Source organism: Bidens hawaiensis, unplaced genomic scaffold, assembly GCF_021521415.1.
Source record: "Bidens hawaiensis isolate Kalapana, Puna unplaced genomic scaffold, B.hawaiensis_p1.1 tig00014713_1, whole genome shotgun sequence".
Taxonomy (NCBI): domain Eukaryota; kingdom Viridiplantae; phylum Streptophyta; class Magnoliopsida; order Asterales; family Asteraceae; genus Bidens; species Bidens hawaiensis.
In genome coordinates, this window is record NW_027492288.1 from 134326 (window position 1) to 147551 (window position 13226).

Genomic DNA, 13226 nt, shown 5'->3' on the forward strand with positions numbered 1-13226 from the left:
TTTACATATATCTCTCAAGATTAATTTATTTACACAGCTAACATACAAATGTTTCATATTGTAACCTTTAAGTTTCATTAATTACACAATTAACCTCTTACACATATTTACATATGTATCACAGCTTTCATTTTACATGATTAACCCCACAACTTTTTTAATTTCGTAACCCTCAACTTCCATTAATTACACAGTTAACCCCACAACTCGTTTTAATATAGAACCCTCATGTTCCACTAAATTACACAATCAACCCTACAAGTTTTTAATATTGCACTAACTAATACGGTAATGAGCTTATTAGATACTGACCAAGTTCTCGCCAGGTCCCCACCACAGTGTGCAGGTTTAAAGCAACTAGTTTATCATTATTTGAGATAAGGTTCATCGACAATTAGTTTTAGCTACGCACATCAATATTAATCCATTGTTCGAAATGTCTGATGATTGTCAGAGGCTAAAATTTTTATAGAAACAATACTTCGATCTAAAATCAAATCAAACTTCAAATAGATTTGAGGATACAATTAACTTTACGTTGATTATAGTTTCCCCATTACATCTGATTTTATACCTTTTTTCAATTCTAAATCGTTTCTAAACTTTTTTAAAGATTACTTTTCCGTAACCCAAATCTATATATACATATAGATACCCGCACGGTGTATGTGAGGGCGAGTATATTTTACGTCATTATATGTTAGATTTTATTTTATTATGCGATAAATACAACATTGACTGGCGGATAACTAGATACTCTGTTTTTTAATGGTTACTCCAACTGCGATACTACTAAAAAGAATTTACTCTAATATCAGATTTTTAGTCATGATCTTCACTCTCGAAGTAAGAGCCTTTACCACCCAGTAATACGGTTGAAAAGTATATAGCAAGCAACTGGATTATGGAAGCCATGTTTTATTCATCGAAGCTTGTAGTGAATAAGATTATTCTCCATTCTTTACCATCACCAATATATATATATATATATATATATATATATGTATATGGTTAGGTTAGAATAAAATTCCACTTAAGTTGTGAAAACTCTAGAAACTCATTCTCAACCACATGTTTTACATTTTTTCTTTTAGCCCACAATTAAAGTTAATAAAAATTGTAAAAGTTTATTTACATTTTCTTTCTTCTTAAAATATATATAAAAATTACTAAAAAAATGTAAAAAAGATAGCAAAACATTTTTTTTATGTTTTTAATGTTTTGTATTAAATGTAGCAACATATATTACATGTAACAAAAAAAATGATGTTACATAGGGTTTTCACGGGTTTTCTTAACTCAAGAGGGTTTTCAAACTATACTTCTCCTATATATATATATGTGTGTGTGTGTGTGTGTGTGTGTGTGTGTATATATAGGGGTGGGATCTAGTGAAAACTTCTCTTAAAGAGAAAACTTAAAAAGTTCTAAAAACTCCTAAAAAACTATTTTTAACTTTTTTTAAAAAAAATTTTTGAATTTTCTTTTTTTTCCATTATTCTTATATGTTGTTATTGGTTCAAAAAAAAAATTGTCGGTAATCTTGTCGGTATAGTGCGCATGTATAATAGTGTGCGTTGAATGTATGCAAAAGTGTTTGTATTGCATAGAATACAACACTATTGCACATATTTGATACACTATTGTATATATGCAATATAAGACTAATATACACATTGAATACACATTAGTACGTATGTGTAATACAACATTAACGCACATGTGCACCACATCGACTTTTATTTTATTATTATTTTTTTCCATATAATACAGTACTACTACACATATACAATACACAAATATTGAATATATGCAATAAAACACTATTAAACTCAAAAATACATAGTAATACACATGTGTAATACAACGGTATCGCACAGTAATATGTATGTGCATTACAACGGTTTTTTTTTATTTATTTTTTATTTTTTCAAGTGAAATATAAGAATAATGGCTAATACAGAATTTTGAAAATATTTTTTTTATTTTTAATTAACAATAATTATTTAGGAGTTTTTAAGTTTTCTCTCTAAATGTGAGTTTTCTCGAGTTTTCTCTTGATCCTCTCCCTATATATATATATATATATATATATATATATATATATATATATATATATATATATATATAGGGAGAGGGTCAAGAGAAAACTTATCTTTAAGGAGAAATTCACTACTAGAAAATAGTAATGTTTCCTACGAAAATTTCCTACACATTTTCTATGAGCGCTATTTCCTACACATTTCCAACGAAATTCTTACGAGAAAAGTGAACCCTAAATTTGCAACAAAATTGTGACAAGATAGTGACAAAAAGCAATCGTGTTGAGAATGCGTAGCAAATTTCCCAACACAATTCCAACAAAAAAAATAGTTTCACACTTTTAATAAACATTTGTGTGAGAAATGTGTAACAAAAAAAACCAAATAAATAACTAATAGATTTTGTTGCAATCTTGATTTTTGTTTATATATATATATATATATATATAATAAGTTTTTGTTACATTTTTTGTCATAATTACGTAAGAAAAAAAACAAAAATATAAATAATATATTTTTGTTAGAAATGCGTTGTAAACTTAAAAAAAATATATAATAAAAATATGATTATAATTATTATTGTATAGGACTAATAATAATAATAATTAATATTATATCATTTGTATGTGTCTTTATGTAATAGTTTTTGGATCTAATACAAAGAAGTTTTTATATGCGAAGCGAAGGAAGAAAAAACACAGTAACAGTTGGAAATTATTCTAAGTAGCGTAATCATATTTATAGAAAAGTTGTTAATAATTAACAAAAAAAGATGACGTATGTGTGTGATAGTGCATATACATGTATGCTTTGTGTATGTGTATGTATGTGCATGCACATGTGTATCCATGTTTGTGCATGTGTGTGTACTTTTAGAATTTTTGTGTGTGTATATGTATGGTATGCGTATGTGTATGTACCGACGCATGTGTGTACCTGTTAGTGTGTATGTGTGTATATGTATCTTGTGTTCGGGTGGGCAGGGGGGGAAACACGCATGTGTGGATCTTACAGGAGTGTCTCCTCTTGTTGGGCTCAGGGACCGTGGGTTTGTTGTGGGTCAGGCTGCGTTGAAGGCTGAATCGGGCAAAGTTATTAAACACGAGAAAGCTTGTTTAGATAATCAACATGTCTTTCTACCATTTGCCTTTGATACATTTGGTTTTCTGGCTCCAGAGGCTGTGAAATTTTTGAGTAGGGTTCAGCGCGTCGTACACGGAACCTCTTCAGCTTCTAGGTCCCAAAGCTTCGTTTTTAGCAGGATTGGCTTTGCTGTTCAAAAGGGGGTTGCGGCGCAACTTGTTGCCCGTTTGCCTGCCACTTTATTGTAATCGTTTTATAGTAAATTATATAAAAATACGTTAAAGTTATTATTATTATTATTATTCTTTTACAATATATTGAATAAGAAAAATAAAAATAATAAAACTTGTAGCAAAGGAAGAAAATAGCATTTTAAAAATAATTCAAAGCACCGTACAAAACTAATAGCATAATTAGTAGCTAATCAGAATAAATAAGTGTAACACTCTAGGTAATTCTTAAATCGGCCGTAGATAGGAAAGATTCTTGATTCATAAGTAAATGTTCCACCTCTTAAAATCACCAACACGTTTTGGGCTTAATGGTAGTGGACGAGAGAAGAGCTCCACAGTTTAGCGTGATCAGGTGGGAGTAGTAGCAGGATGGGTGACCTCCTGGGAAGTCTCCACCTGGGTAACCAAAAAACAAATCCGTGAGCTCTTCGTGGGCAAAGCGGACAATATTGGTGGTGCGAGGGGCCGGATGTTACAAGTGGTATCAGATCCACTCTTGTGCCGTTCGGGATGGTGGAACAAACCTCATTAGAGGCGATGAGTCCCTTGGGGTGTCGCGAGGTACACCTGAGGCGAATCCCACATCTTGGATGGATGGTGGGGCAAACCTCATCGAGGACGATGAGTCCAAAAGGGTGGAGGGGTGTTTGTAACACCCTAGGCAAATCCCACATCGGCCGTGGACAAGAGAGCTCCGCAGTTAAGCGTGCTCAGATGGGAGTAGTAGCAGGATGGGTGACCTCCTGGGAAGTCTCCACCTGGGCAACCCAAAAACAAATTCGTGAGCTATTCGTGGGCAAAGCAGACAAAATTTGTGGTGAGATGGGCCGGAGGTTACAATAAGTTATTTTCTATTTAAATAAAACCGTTAGTAAAATCACTTAAGAGTTATACGACTTATAAGACCCCAGTGTGACTCTTCATTTTAACATATTACAAATGGTTCTACACAATCAAAAGATGGAAAAAAGAGGTGGCGGTGGTGATGATAGTACTGGTGGTGGTTATTGTTAGTAGGTGGTGCTGTTGTTGAGAAAGTAGGGTGAAAGAGGAATGGAATGAAAAAAATAAATAAGGTTGGGAATGAATGGTTTTGATGGAATTGGATTCCACGTGTAATGGATGATTCCATTACCTTGAGCAACAAAACACCACTTTTTTAATTTCCACGCAATGAATCATTCCGTTACCCCCCGTAATTCCTGTATATCAAACGCTATCTAAGTGTTGTCGCATAATCATGATCAACGCCGGTTAACGAGGGTGAATGCTAGTCAACGAGGTTTGTTGCAGTTACTTGATGATCAATAATGGTATTCGGTTTTGTTTTCACAAGTTTTCTTTTTCGATATTCTAGGTGGATATTGATCTCAAAGTTTTATTTAAAACAAAATATCTTTTCGCATTGACATAGTGTAATCACGCACTTTAAATGCCAGAAGATGATTGAAATTTATATGTTTAGTTCCTTATTTTTGTATTTAATATATGTGTTTGTTAAATACTTTTAAAGTTTTTAAATTATTATAAATTATTTGTTATAGTAACAACTATTAGGTTTTCATCCCACCGTGTGTTACGTCAGAGAGTTCTACTCTTGTGGTGGCACAACGGTTGTTAAGTGGCAGTCGGCGGTATGGTTTCTCGGGGGAACGCCCAAGGCAAACTCTGAAGCCAGCATGAGCCCGGTTAAGACAACATAGTCTGGCCAGAGTGGGGCATCGGGACTCTCCAAATTTGGAGGGTGCGGTAAGTTAAATACAAGAAAGTCGCCGTTCTAAAAAAACACAACTATTATTCTTTTTTTATACAATAATAATAATAATAATAATAATAATTATTATTATTATTGTTATTATTATTATAAGGTTAAAAATAGTAGTTTCCATAATAATTCCTCTCGAAACACTTTTAATTTACCTCAAAATAAAAACAAGCAGTTATTCCACGATCATTTCTCGTCTAAACAAATTTTCAATTTATTTTTGATTCCCTCCAAAATTTTCTAATTTCACAATAAATCCCCCCTAAAATTTAATTCCCATCGCAAATCCCTTTATGATCCTATTATTCAGTTTTCTAGCCCACGGAATTAGCATTTTATGGTCCTCTTTTGAGCACCATACTCTCGTTATCATATCTTTAATCCTCAATTGTCTGCTTCCAATTCCAATGGCTTGCAGACTCCCAGATTCCGGGTTTCGGTTAAAGGTAATAAATAATAATAATATTCATGTATTAATTTCAACAATTAGCATTGTTCTGTTAACCTTGATTTAGGGTAACTTGCAAAAACCAATTCGTACGCGTAGATTTGTGTCATCGTTTCCAATTGGTACGAATCTTCACTCCTTTGTAATGCAATTTTTGCTTTTTAATTTGCTTAATTTGGAGTTGAAATGTTTATTGCACACCAACTGTTTGTTAAAATGCCAAATGAAGTTTGACTAAGAGAAACGGACGTTCTGCTCGCAATTGGGTGCCAAGTTAATCAAAGAACTATTTTTATTAATGGATAATTTTATAATGCCTCAACCAAGTAGCAAATCACGACCGTCGAAGTAAGAACAGACGATGCCAATACACGAAAGGAACACGCCGAGCATGATGATAAAGACATTTCAACCTACCAACTGCAACCCGTCAACCCACTAACACGATCGACTCCTTGAATTCTACATATACTTTATACTTACTATAGGGCTGGAGCTCGGAATAATGCCTTTTGAACAAGAAGCTTTCCGCCCCTTTCGTAGCATTTCTCCAAGTGTTTGGGGAGATAAGTTTCTCAACTATGACAAGGTAAATATAAAGTATTAGAACTCATAAAGCTACGATTATTAGTATAAATTCCAGTGGGTTAAAATTTGATCATGCTTAATTGGTGAATAAAGAACGCAGACCTTGGTGAGGTAGAACAAATAGTTGAAGACTTGAAAGAACGAGTGCGGAATGATATAGTGGTCGCTTTAGGCAATCCAAAGGAACATGGTAATTTGTTAAAGCTAATTGATGCAATCCAACGCCTCGGCATATCATATTATTTTGAAGAAGAGATTGCAAATGCTTTGCAACATGTTTATGAAACATATGGTGATAATTGGAATGGCGCCAGTAGCCCTTCCATTTGGTTTAGGCTCCTACGACAGCAAGGGTTTTATGTTTCATGTGGTTAGTATGCATACACTATATATTCATACATATATCATTATAAGTATGGTAAGATATGCATATATTAATAGACTAAAAGTTCCAATATTATATCCTAAAACTGTGCTTTATGTATCATTGCAACAGGTAATTTTAACAAGTACATACACCAACATGGAGCTTTTAAGGAATCCTTAGTGAGTAACGTTGAAGAAATGCTTGAGTTATATGAGGCAGCGTGCTTGAGGGTGCAAGGCGAATATGTACTAGACAAAGCACTAGATTTTACAAGAACTCGTCTTGATGGCATTGCAAAGGATCCTGTTCTCTCCAACCCTACTTTCTCAGCTCATATACAGGAGGCATTAGTGACCCCTTTGCATAAAAGGATACCGAGACTAGAAGCTTTAAGCTACATTCGTTTTTATGAAAAACAACCTTCTCATGATGAGTGTTTGCTTAAACTGGCGAAGTTAGGGTTCAATTTGCTCCAGTCACTACACAAGAGTGAACTCAGCCAAGTTTCCAAGTATTCGTTTGTCAATATATATGATCAAAATACGTTTATTCTAGCTTTCTATTTACCATATTCGTTTATTGTAGGTGGTGGAAAGATATTGATAGCCCCAACAATCTACCTTATGTAAGAGATAGAATTGTTGAAAGCTACTTTTGGGCATTAGGTGCATACTCTGAGCCAAAATATTCCCTTGCTAGAGTTTTCTTTGCTAAAGTAGTTCAAATGGCAACCGTTCTTGATGACACTTATGATGCTTACGGTACTTATGAAGAACTTGAAATCTTTACGAAAGCGGTTGAAAGGTATCTCTAACCACAGTAGAATGAAGACATTTTGGCCTTTAATATCAAAATCTACTGATCAAACTAACTAAATAACTCGTGAATGAATCATAGGTGGTCCATTACATGCTTACATGTGCTTCCAAAATATATGAAACTTGCGTACAAGGTTTTTCTAGATTTGTACCATGAGATGGAAGAAGTCGGCAAAATTAAGGAAGTAACACCTCTTTTTAATCGTTCAAAAGAGTTTGTAAGTTACCTTCTACTCTTAAAAACTGTTAAAACTTATGATACTAAGAAGACATTTGACGACTATACATATTTTGATGTACAGATTATAAAGTTTATTAAAGCCTACTTGCTAGAACAAAAATGGGTAAAGGAGGGCCACATACCAACAATAGATGAGCATGCCTCAGTTGCTTATGTGACCGCTAGTGGCGGGGTGTTTATATCATCATGTTATCTTGGCATGGGTGATGTATTCACAGATGAGTCGCTCAACTGGGCTATCAGTGAACCTCCTCTTTTCAAAGCTTCATCTATGATTGGTAGACTCTTAAATGATGTTGCTGGCTACAAGGTACATCATCTTGTGATGACTATTATTCACTAAAAAAAGTGTTTTTTTGTTGTTATGCAATGAGATTAACTTCCCAATTCACATGCCATTAGATTAAAATGTTTTGAAAACCAAGCCACACGAGCAACTAGTTGTTCTAGTTACTAATTCTAAAATACGAATAACATTAATAATTAGGAAAGAATAAAACAAGTTAAAAGAATCGATTAACAAACCATACAATTATTTTTTCAAAAAACTGATGTGACCTTGCGAGATGGCCCATCATGTTCGGTTTCTAAAACATAGCTAACCATTCTTGTTGAGATAAATGCAGAAGGAGCAAGAAAGAGAACATTTCCCCTCTGTTGTCCAATGTTACAAGCAGCAATATGATGTCACTGAAGAATATGCCATTGACTTGGTATACATGGACATAGAAAACGCATGGAAAGATATAAACCGAGAGTCCCTCGTGACTAAACATATTCCAAGGCCTCTAATAATGGTGGTTGTCAACTATGTACGAACAATGTTTTATTTGTACAAATATAATGATAATTTCTCTGAAGTGGGAGAAGACCTCAAAGACGTTATCACATCTTTGTTCGAGCATCCTATGACTCTCTGAGCATTTGGTAATTTCTAAGGGAGATTTGTAATAGTACAACACATATGTCTTGCTTTTAATTTTCCACTTGTATTTCTATGTTGCACTAATTAATAAAATGTGTTTTGTTCTTGGAATAACACTTCATGTAATTACCCGTAATGTTAGATTAATATACATGTAGAATATCGGCTTAGAAGCAAAATGAAAAATAACAAAAAATTCAAGGTATGCATGGAAGAGAGAAAAATTGGCTAGCGCAAAACAAATGGCTTCTGAAAGTTAGAAACAATATCTATAGTATATAATAAAAAGGAAAATTGCATATTTTCTTCTCTCTCTAGTTTTAAAATGCATATTTACCAATATTTATCTATTCCATAAATTAAATTTCATATTTCTTCTTCTCTAACCTTTTTATTGCATATTTACCCAACTTATTAATTCAGTTATTACATATTTCTCCATCTTTAACTTTTTAATTGCAAATTTAACTACGCTATAAATTCAATTTGCACATTTCTTCCTCTCTAACTAACCCAAAAATATGTAAATTTACCCATTTTGATTTATTTTATTAAAAATAAATGCATATTTACCTGTTTTTACTTTTTTTGTGTTTGTTTTTATCCATGTCTTGTAATTTTAATATATATATATATATATATATATATATATATATATTTATATATATATATATATGTAGGAAGTATAAAATGAAAACCCATTTGAGTTGTGAAAACCCGTGAAAACCGTATGTAACATCGTTTTTTTTTGCACACGTAATATATGTTGTAACACTTAATACAAACCTCGAAAAATCGAAAAAAAAATGTTTTGTTATTTTTTAACATTTTTTTACAAATTTTTATATATATTTTCAGAAGAGAGAAAAAGTTATATATATATTTACATTTTTTATTAACTTTAATTGTGGACCACAAGGTTTAAAATTTAATTAAAAACATGTGATTGAGAATGGGTTGCTAGAGTTTTCACAACTCACGTGAGTTTTTATTGTAACCTAAACCTATAAACACACACACACACACAGAGGGTTTGGATCAGATACAAATGAAATTAGCGTGCTAATTGTGAGAATTAACTAGAGTAATTATGTAATTACTCTACAATGTAATTACATAATTACTATACTCGATTCTCATAATTAGCATGTTAATTTCATTTGTACGTTAACCTCCCATATATATATATATATATATATATATACAGGGGAGATTTCTTTTGAGAACCACTTTGAGTTTTAAGAACTCGAAAGAACTGAACGTAACAATTTTTTTTTGAATTTTTTTTACATATATGTAATATATGTAGGTTACATGTACGTAAAAAAATTGTAGAATTTTTTACGCATTGAGTCGACTTATTAAATAGATGTAACAGACGCTTAAATTAGTATAATCACTATACATCTTTATTCTCTCTTATACTTTAATTTTTTAATCATATTTAATCTCAACCACATAATTTAATCTATTTAATTAAATGTGTGGTCAAGAATGAATTTCTTAAAACTCAAAAAGATTATCAAATTATCTCTCCCCTATATATATGGGAGTGATATTTAAAGAACTTTTTAGTTTTAAAAACTTTGAGAAATCAATTGTAGCCACACCCATTTAATTAATGATTAGGTTTTTATAATTGTAATTAATTTAAAATATAATATTAAGAGATGAGAGATAATAAAATAATATTTAATGATAAAAGGGTATAAGGGTAAAAACACCCACAACAAAATGACATACTATCTATCTTCATTTTTTTATTTATATTTTAAACAGAATTTTAAATAATAAAACTCATAATCTATTCCAAATTACATATATTACTTTAATTACAAAACTGCACAAATTACAAAAATTACTTCAAGTACACAACTTACCCAAAATTACTACACAATATGCAAATGACATATATTACCCAAATTATATCTATACCAATTACACAAATTACCCTAATTGCATCTACACTAACTACATTAATTATCCAAACTACATTAATTATCACAAAATTACATAGATTAGCAATTGCATATACTACACAAGGTACATAAAATTCACAAATTACATAACAAAAACACGGATTAGAAAGATTACACAATATACATTAAAAATTAACATACGCTTATAATCGTGTCACCCACATTCACCTCTCCCTCTGTAGTTTACTTTCAAACTTTTGTATGTTTTGGACAAAACGATTCCACCACAAGAAAGGAATGTGAATTAATAAAAATTAGAAATAGTCATAATTATATATCAAAGTTTCAATCAAATTAGAATAAAAGAAATAAAAAAATAGATTGAACTAACATTAAAAAGGATCTGGTTTTCACTGAACTTCTTTTCAATTCCAATATCAAAAACCTCAGAATCGGTCCTAGGCGGTCCAACTCGGACCTAGACGACTCTACTCGGCCTAGGCGATCCAACTCGGTGTTAACAAAATTTTGACTGTTATTAAAAAACCTAATTTCTCAAAGGGCCCATATTGCCTTTTATTTTTCCTTTTCATGATAAGACGCAACCTAAATTCAGTTTTGAACTCACAACCACCATTGTAATCATCCGATTAAAAGTTCTAAACTCGTAAACCTCCTATTCAAGTTCGATTGAAATACATTTTTCATCAACTGAGACATGCTCGAACTAATATGTAAGTATTATTGATTGGTTTTTGTATTTTTCATTTGTATTTTGAAGAATATTTAGTAAACTTTTGATAATAGACATATATATAATCTCCAAATATTAATTTCTTTATAAAATAACATGTCCAAGTACTCTTCGAGTACACCCACCTAGACCGAGTATTCACAACCCCATATGTCACACCCTGACTCAGGGCCTAGGTGTAACACTCGTTATTTGGTAATTTTGTTTTGTAATGAAAGAGGGGATAAATACTGTTGTAGACACTAATCAGGACCTGATGTAGTTATAACTTATGTCTCAAGGTGCGGAATACAATGAGAATGAACATTACGAGTAACGTTAAGCACATACTTCATTGATAATATCAAAAGTTTACAAGATATGAAACTTTAGGAACTTTCTCTCTCTAGTCTCTCTCTCTCTAGAATATGACATGAATGACAAAAGTCTAGTTAATCACGCATAAGTCCCTTATTTATATGAAACACATGATAGGTCACTTGGGGCGTATATCTTATACGACGCATATGTTATATGCCGCATAATATATGTGGTCCCAAGGACTTATGCGCTACTAACATATGCCCTAACAAATACAAATTACATTTAAAGCCCTATACAATCAAAACTAAGACCCTGGCAATAGACATTATACTCTAACAAACTCCTCCTTGGATGTTGCTAGGTCTTGATCTTCAATCTTCATTCTTTCATCCCAAAACCTTTTTCCTGTACTCCCTCCTCATGTCTTCCCATGAACGTTTGGGTAAGGGCTTCTGATTAGTGGGAATTGATATTCCAACACCTTTGTACTGGTATTTCTTCAATGAAGCAATTCTAACTTTTTCCTTGATCTCCTATTCACGCTCCTTCTCCTTATGCTCTTCCTCTTAACCAATTTTGAACCATTTGTCTTCCAAACTTCACCAGAATGAATCTTGTATCTATGACATATCTTCACCACTTTCTGGTATTGCATAGTCGACGCATGATGTTTATCACGAGAAACTTGTAACTTACATTTATACAACGTCTCTATGTCTTTATCCGAGCAATTTACCAACCACATCGGGTCCATCACATCTATCACATCCCACACTCTATCTCTATTCAGCACAATCTGAGCTTCTCCTCGATTCTCATCATAGTACCACCACCTGAAGTATACATGAAAGTCCTGTTCCATTGGTTACATAGGAATAACCTTCAAGGTTTGTGGCTGCTTGTACCTCCATGTCTTTACAAAATCATCAGTTTCAGGATCCTTCTTCACACCAGACACATGAAGGAATGGTGTCTGTGGAGTCCAACTCCTGAATCTACACTTTGCTTGCCTTTTAATGAAATCCCAGATTTCCTTCACTGGTCCTCGCTTTGGACAGTATAACAATTCTTTCTAAACAATGTCTGCAACGTCCATCCACGGTAACGATTTCAACTCACAAAGACTTTCAAAATATTGCACTCCGTATGTTCTCCTGACTGCAATTTTTCTTATCTTAGGAAGATAAGCAATACTCACCACTTTCCTAAGCTTTACTTCTTTTTTCCTTCTTATAATACTTGACAGGATTCAAGTATATACATTTAGGCTCGATCTTTCGTCTTTCAAACCATTCTTCATGTTCCTGACTATTAACCTCTGCTTCCTCATTAGACTTGCTCATGTCAGACGGTATCGGATTACCTTGACTATCCAATTCTTAACTTAACATCTCAATCTCTTCATCAAATTTAGAAAATACTTAATTTGCATTGACATAAGTCACCGGCTCTTTGTCTAATTCCTCCTCTTGAATAGGTTCATTCACCAAAACAACATTTTCTTTATCAATCGACCCTAAATCTTTCTCAAAATCGAATAAAAATTCCTCTTCAGTCACATTCAGCATCCTGGCTAGATCAGCTCTAGTCACCTCAATTTCTCCCTCTTCTAACTCCTCTCCAATAGATGAAAATCTAACAGGAGGCCTATAAGCAATCAGATCAACATCTAGCATTTCAAGCTCATCTACATTCCCTCCCGCCTGAGTTTGTTCGTGAATAGGCTCACTTTCGACCACT

General features: G+C 32.7%; 1 protein-coding gene across 1 annotated transcript; it reads left to right on the plus strand.

Moving 5' to 3' along the window:
• The first annotated feature begins 6076 nt into the window (after window positions 1-6076).
• LOC143547365 (beta-caryophyllene synthase-like) lies at window positions 6077-8505 on the plus strand. The gene is made up of 7 exons (XM_077038809.1): window positions 6077-6160; window positions 6253-6529; window positions 6656-7037; window positions 7112-7330; window positions 7424-7562; window positions 7647-7895; window positions 8212-8505. Exons 1-7 carry the CDS (start codon window positions 6077-6079, stop codon window positions 8503-8505), a joined length of 1644 nt encoding a protein of 547 aa, XP_076894924.1.
• The last annotated feature ends 4721 nt before the right edge of the window (window positions 8506-13226 follow it).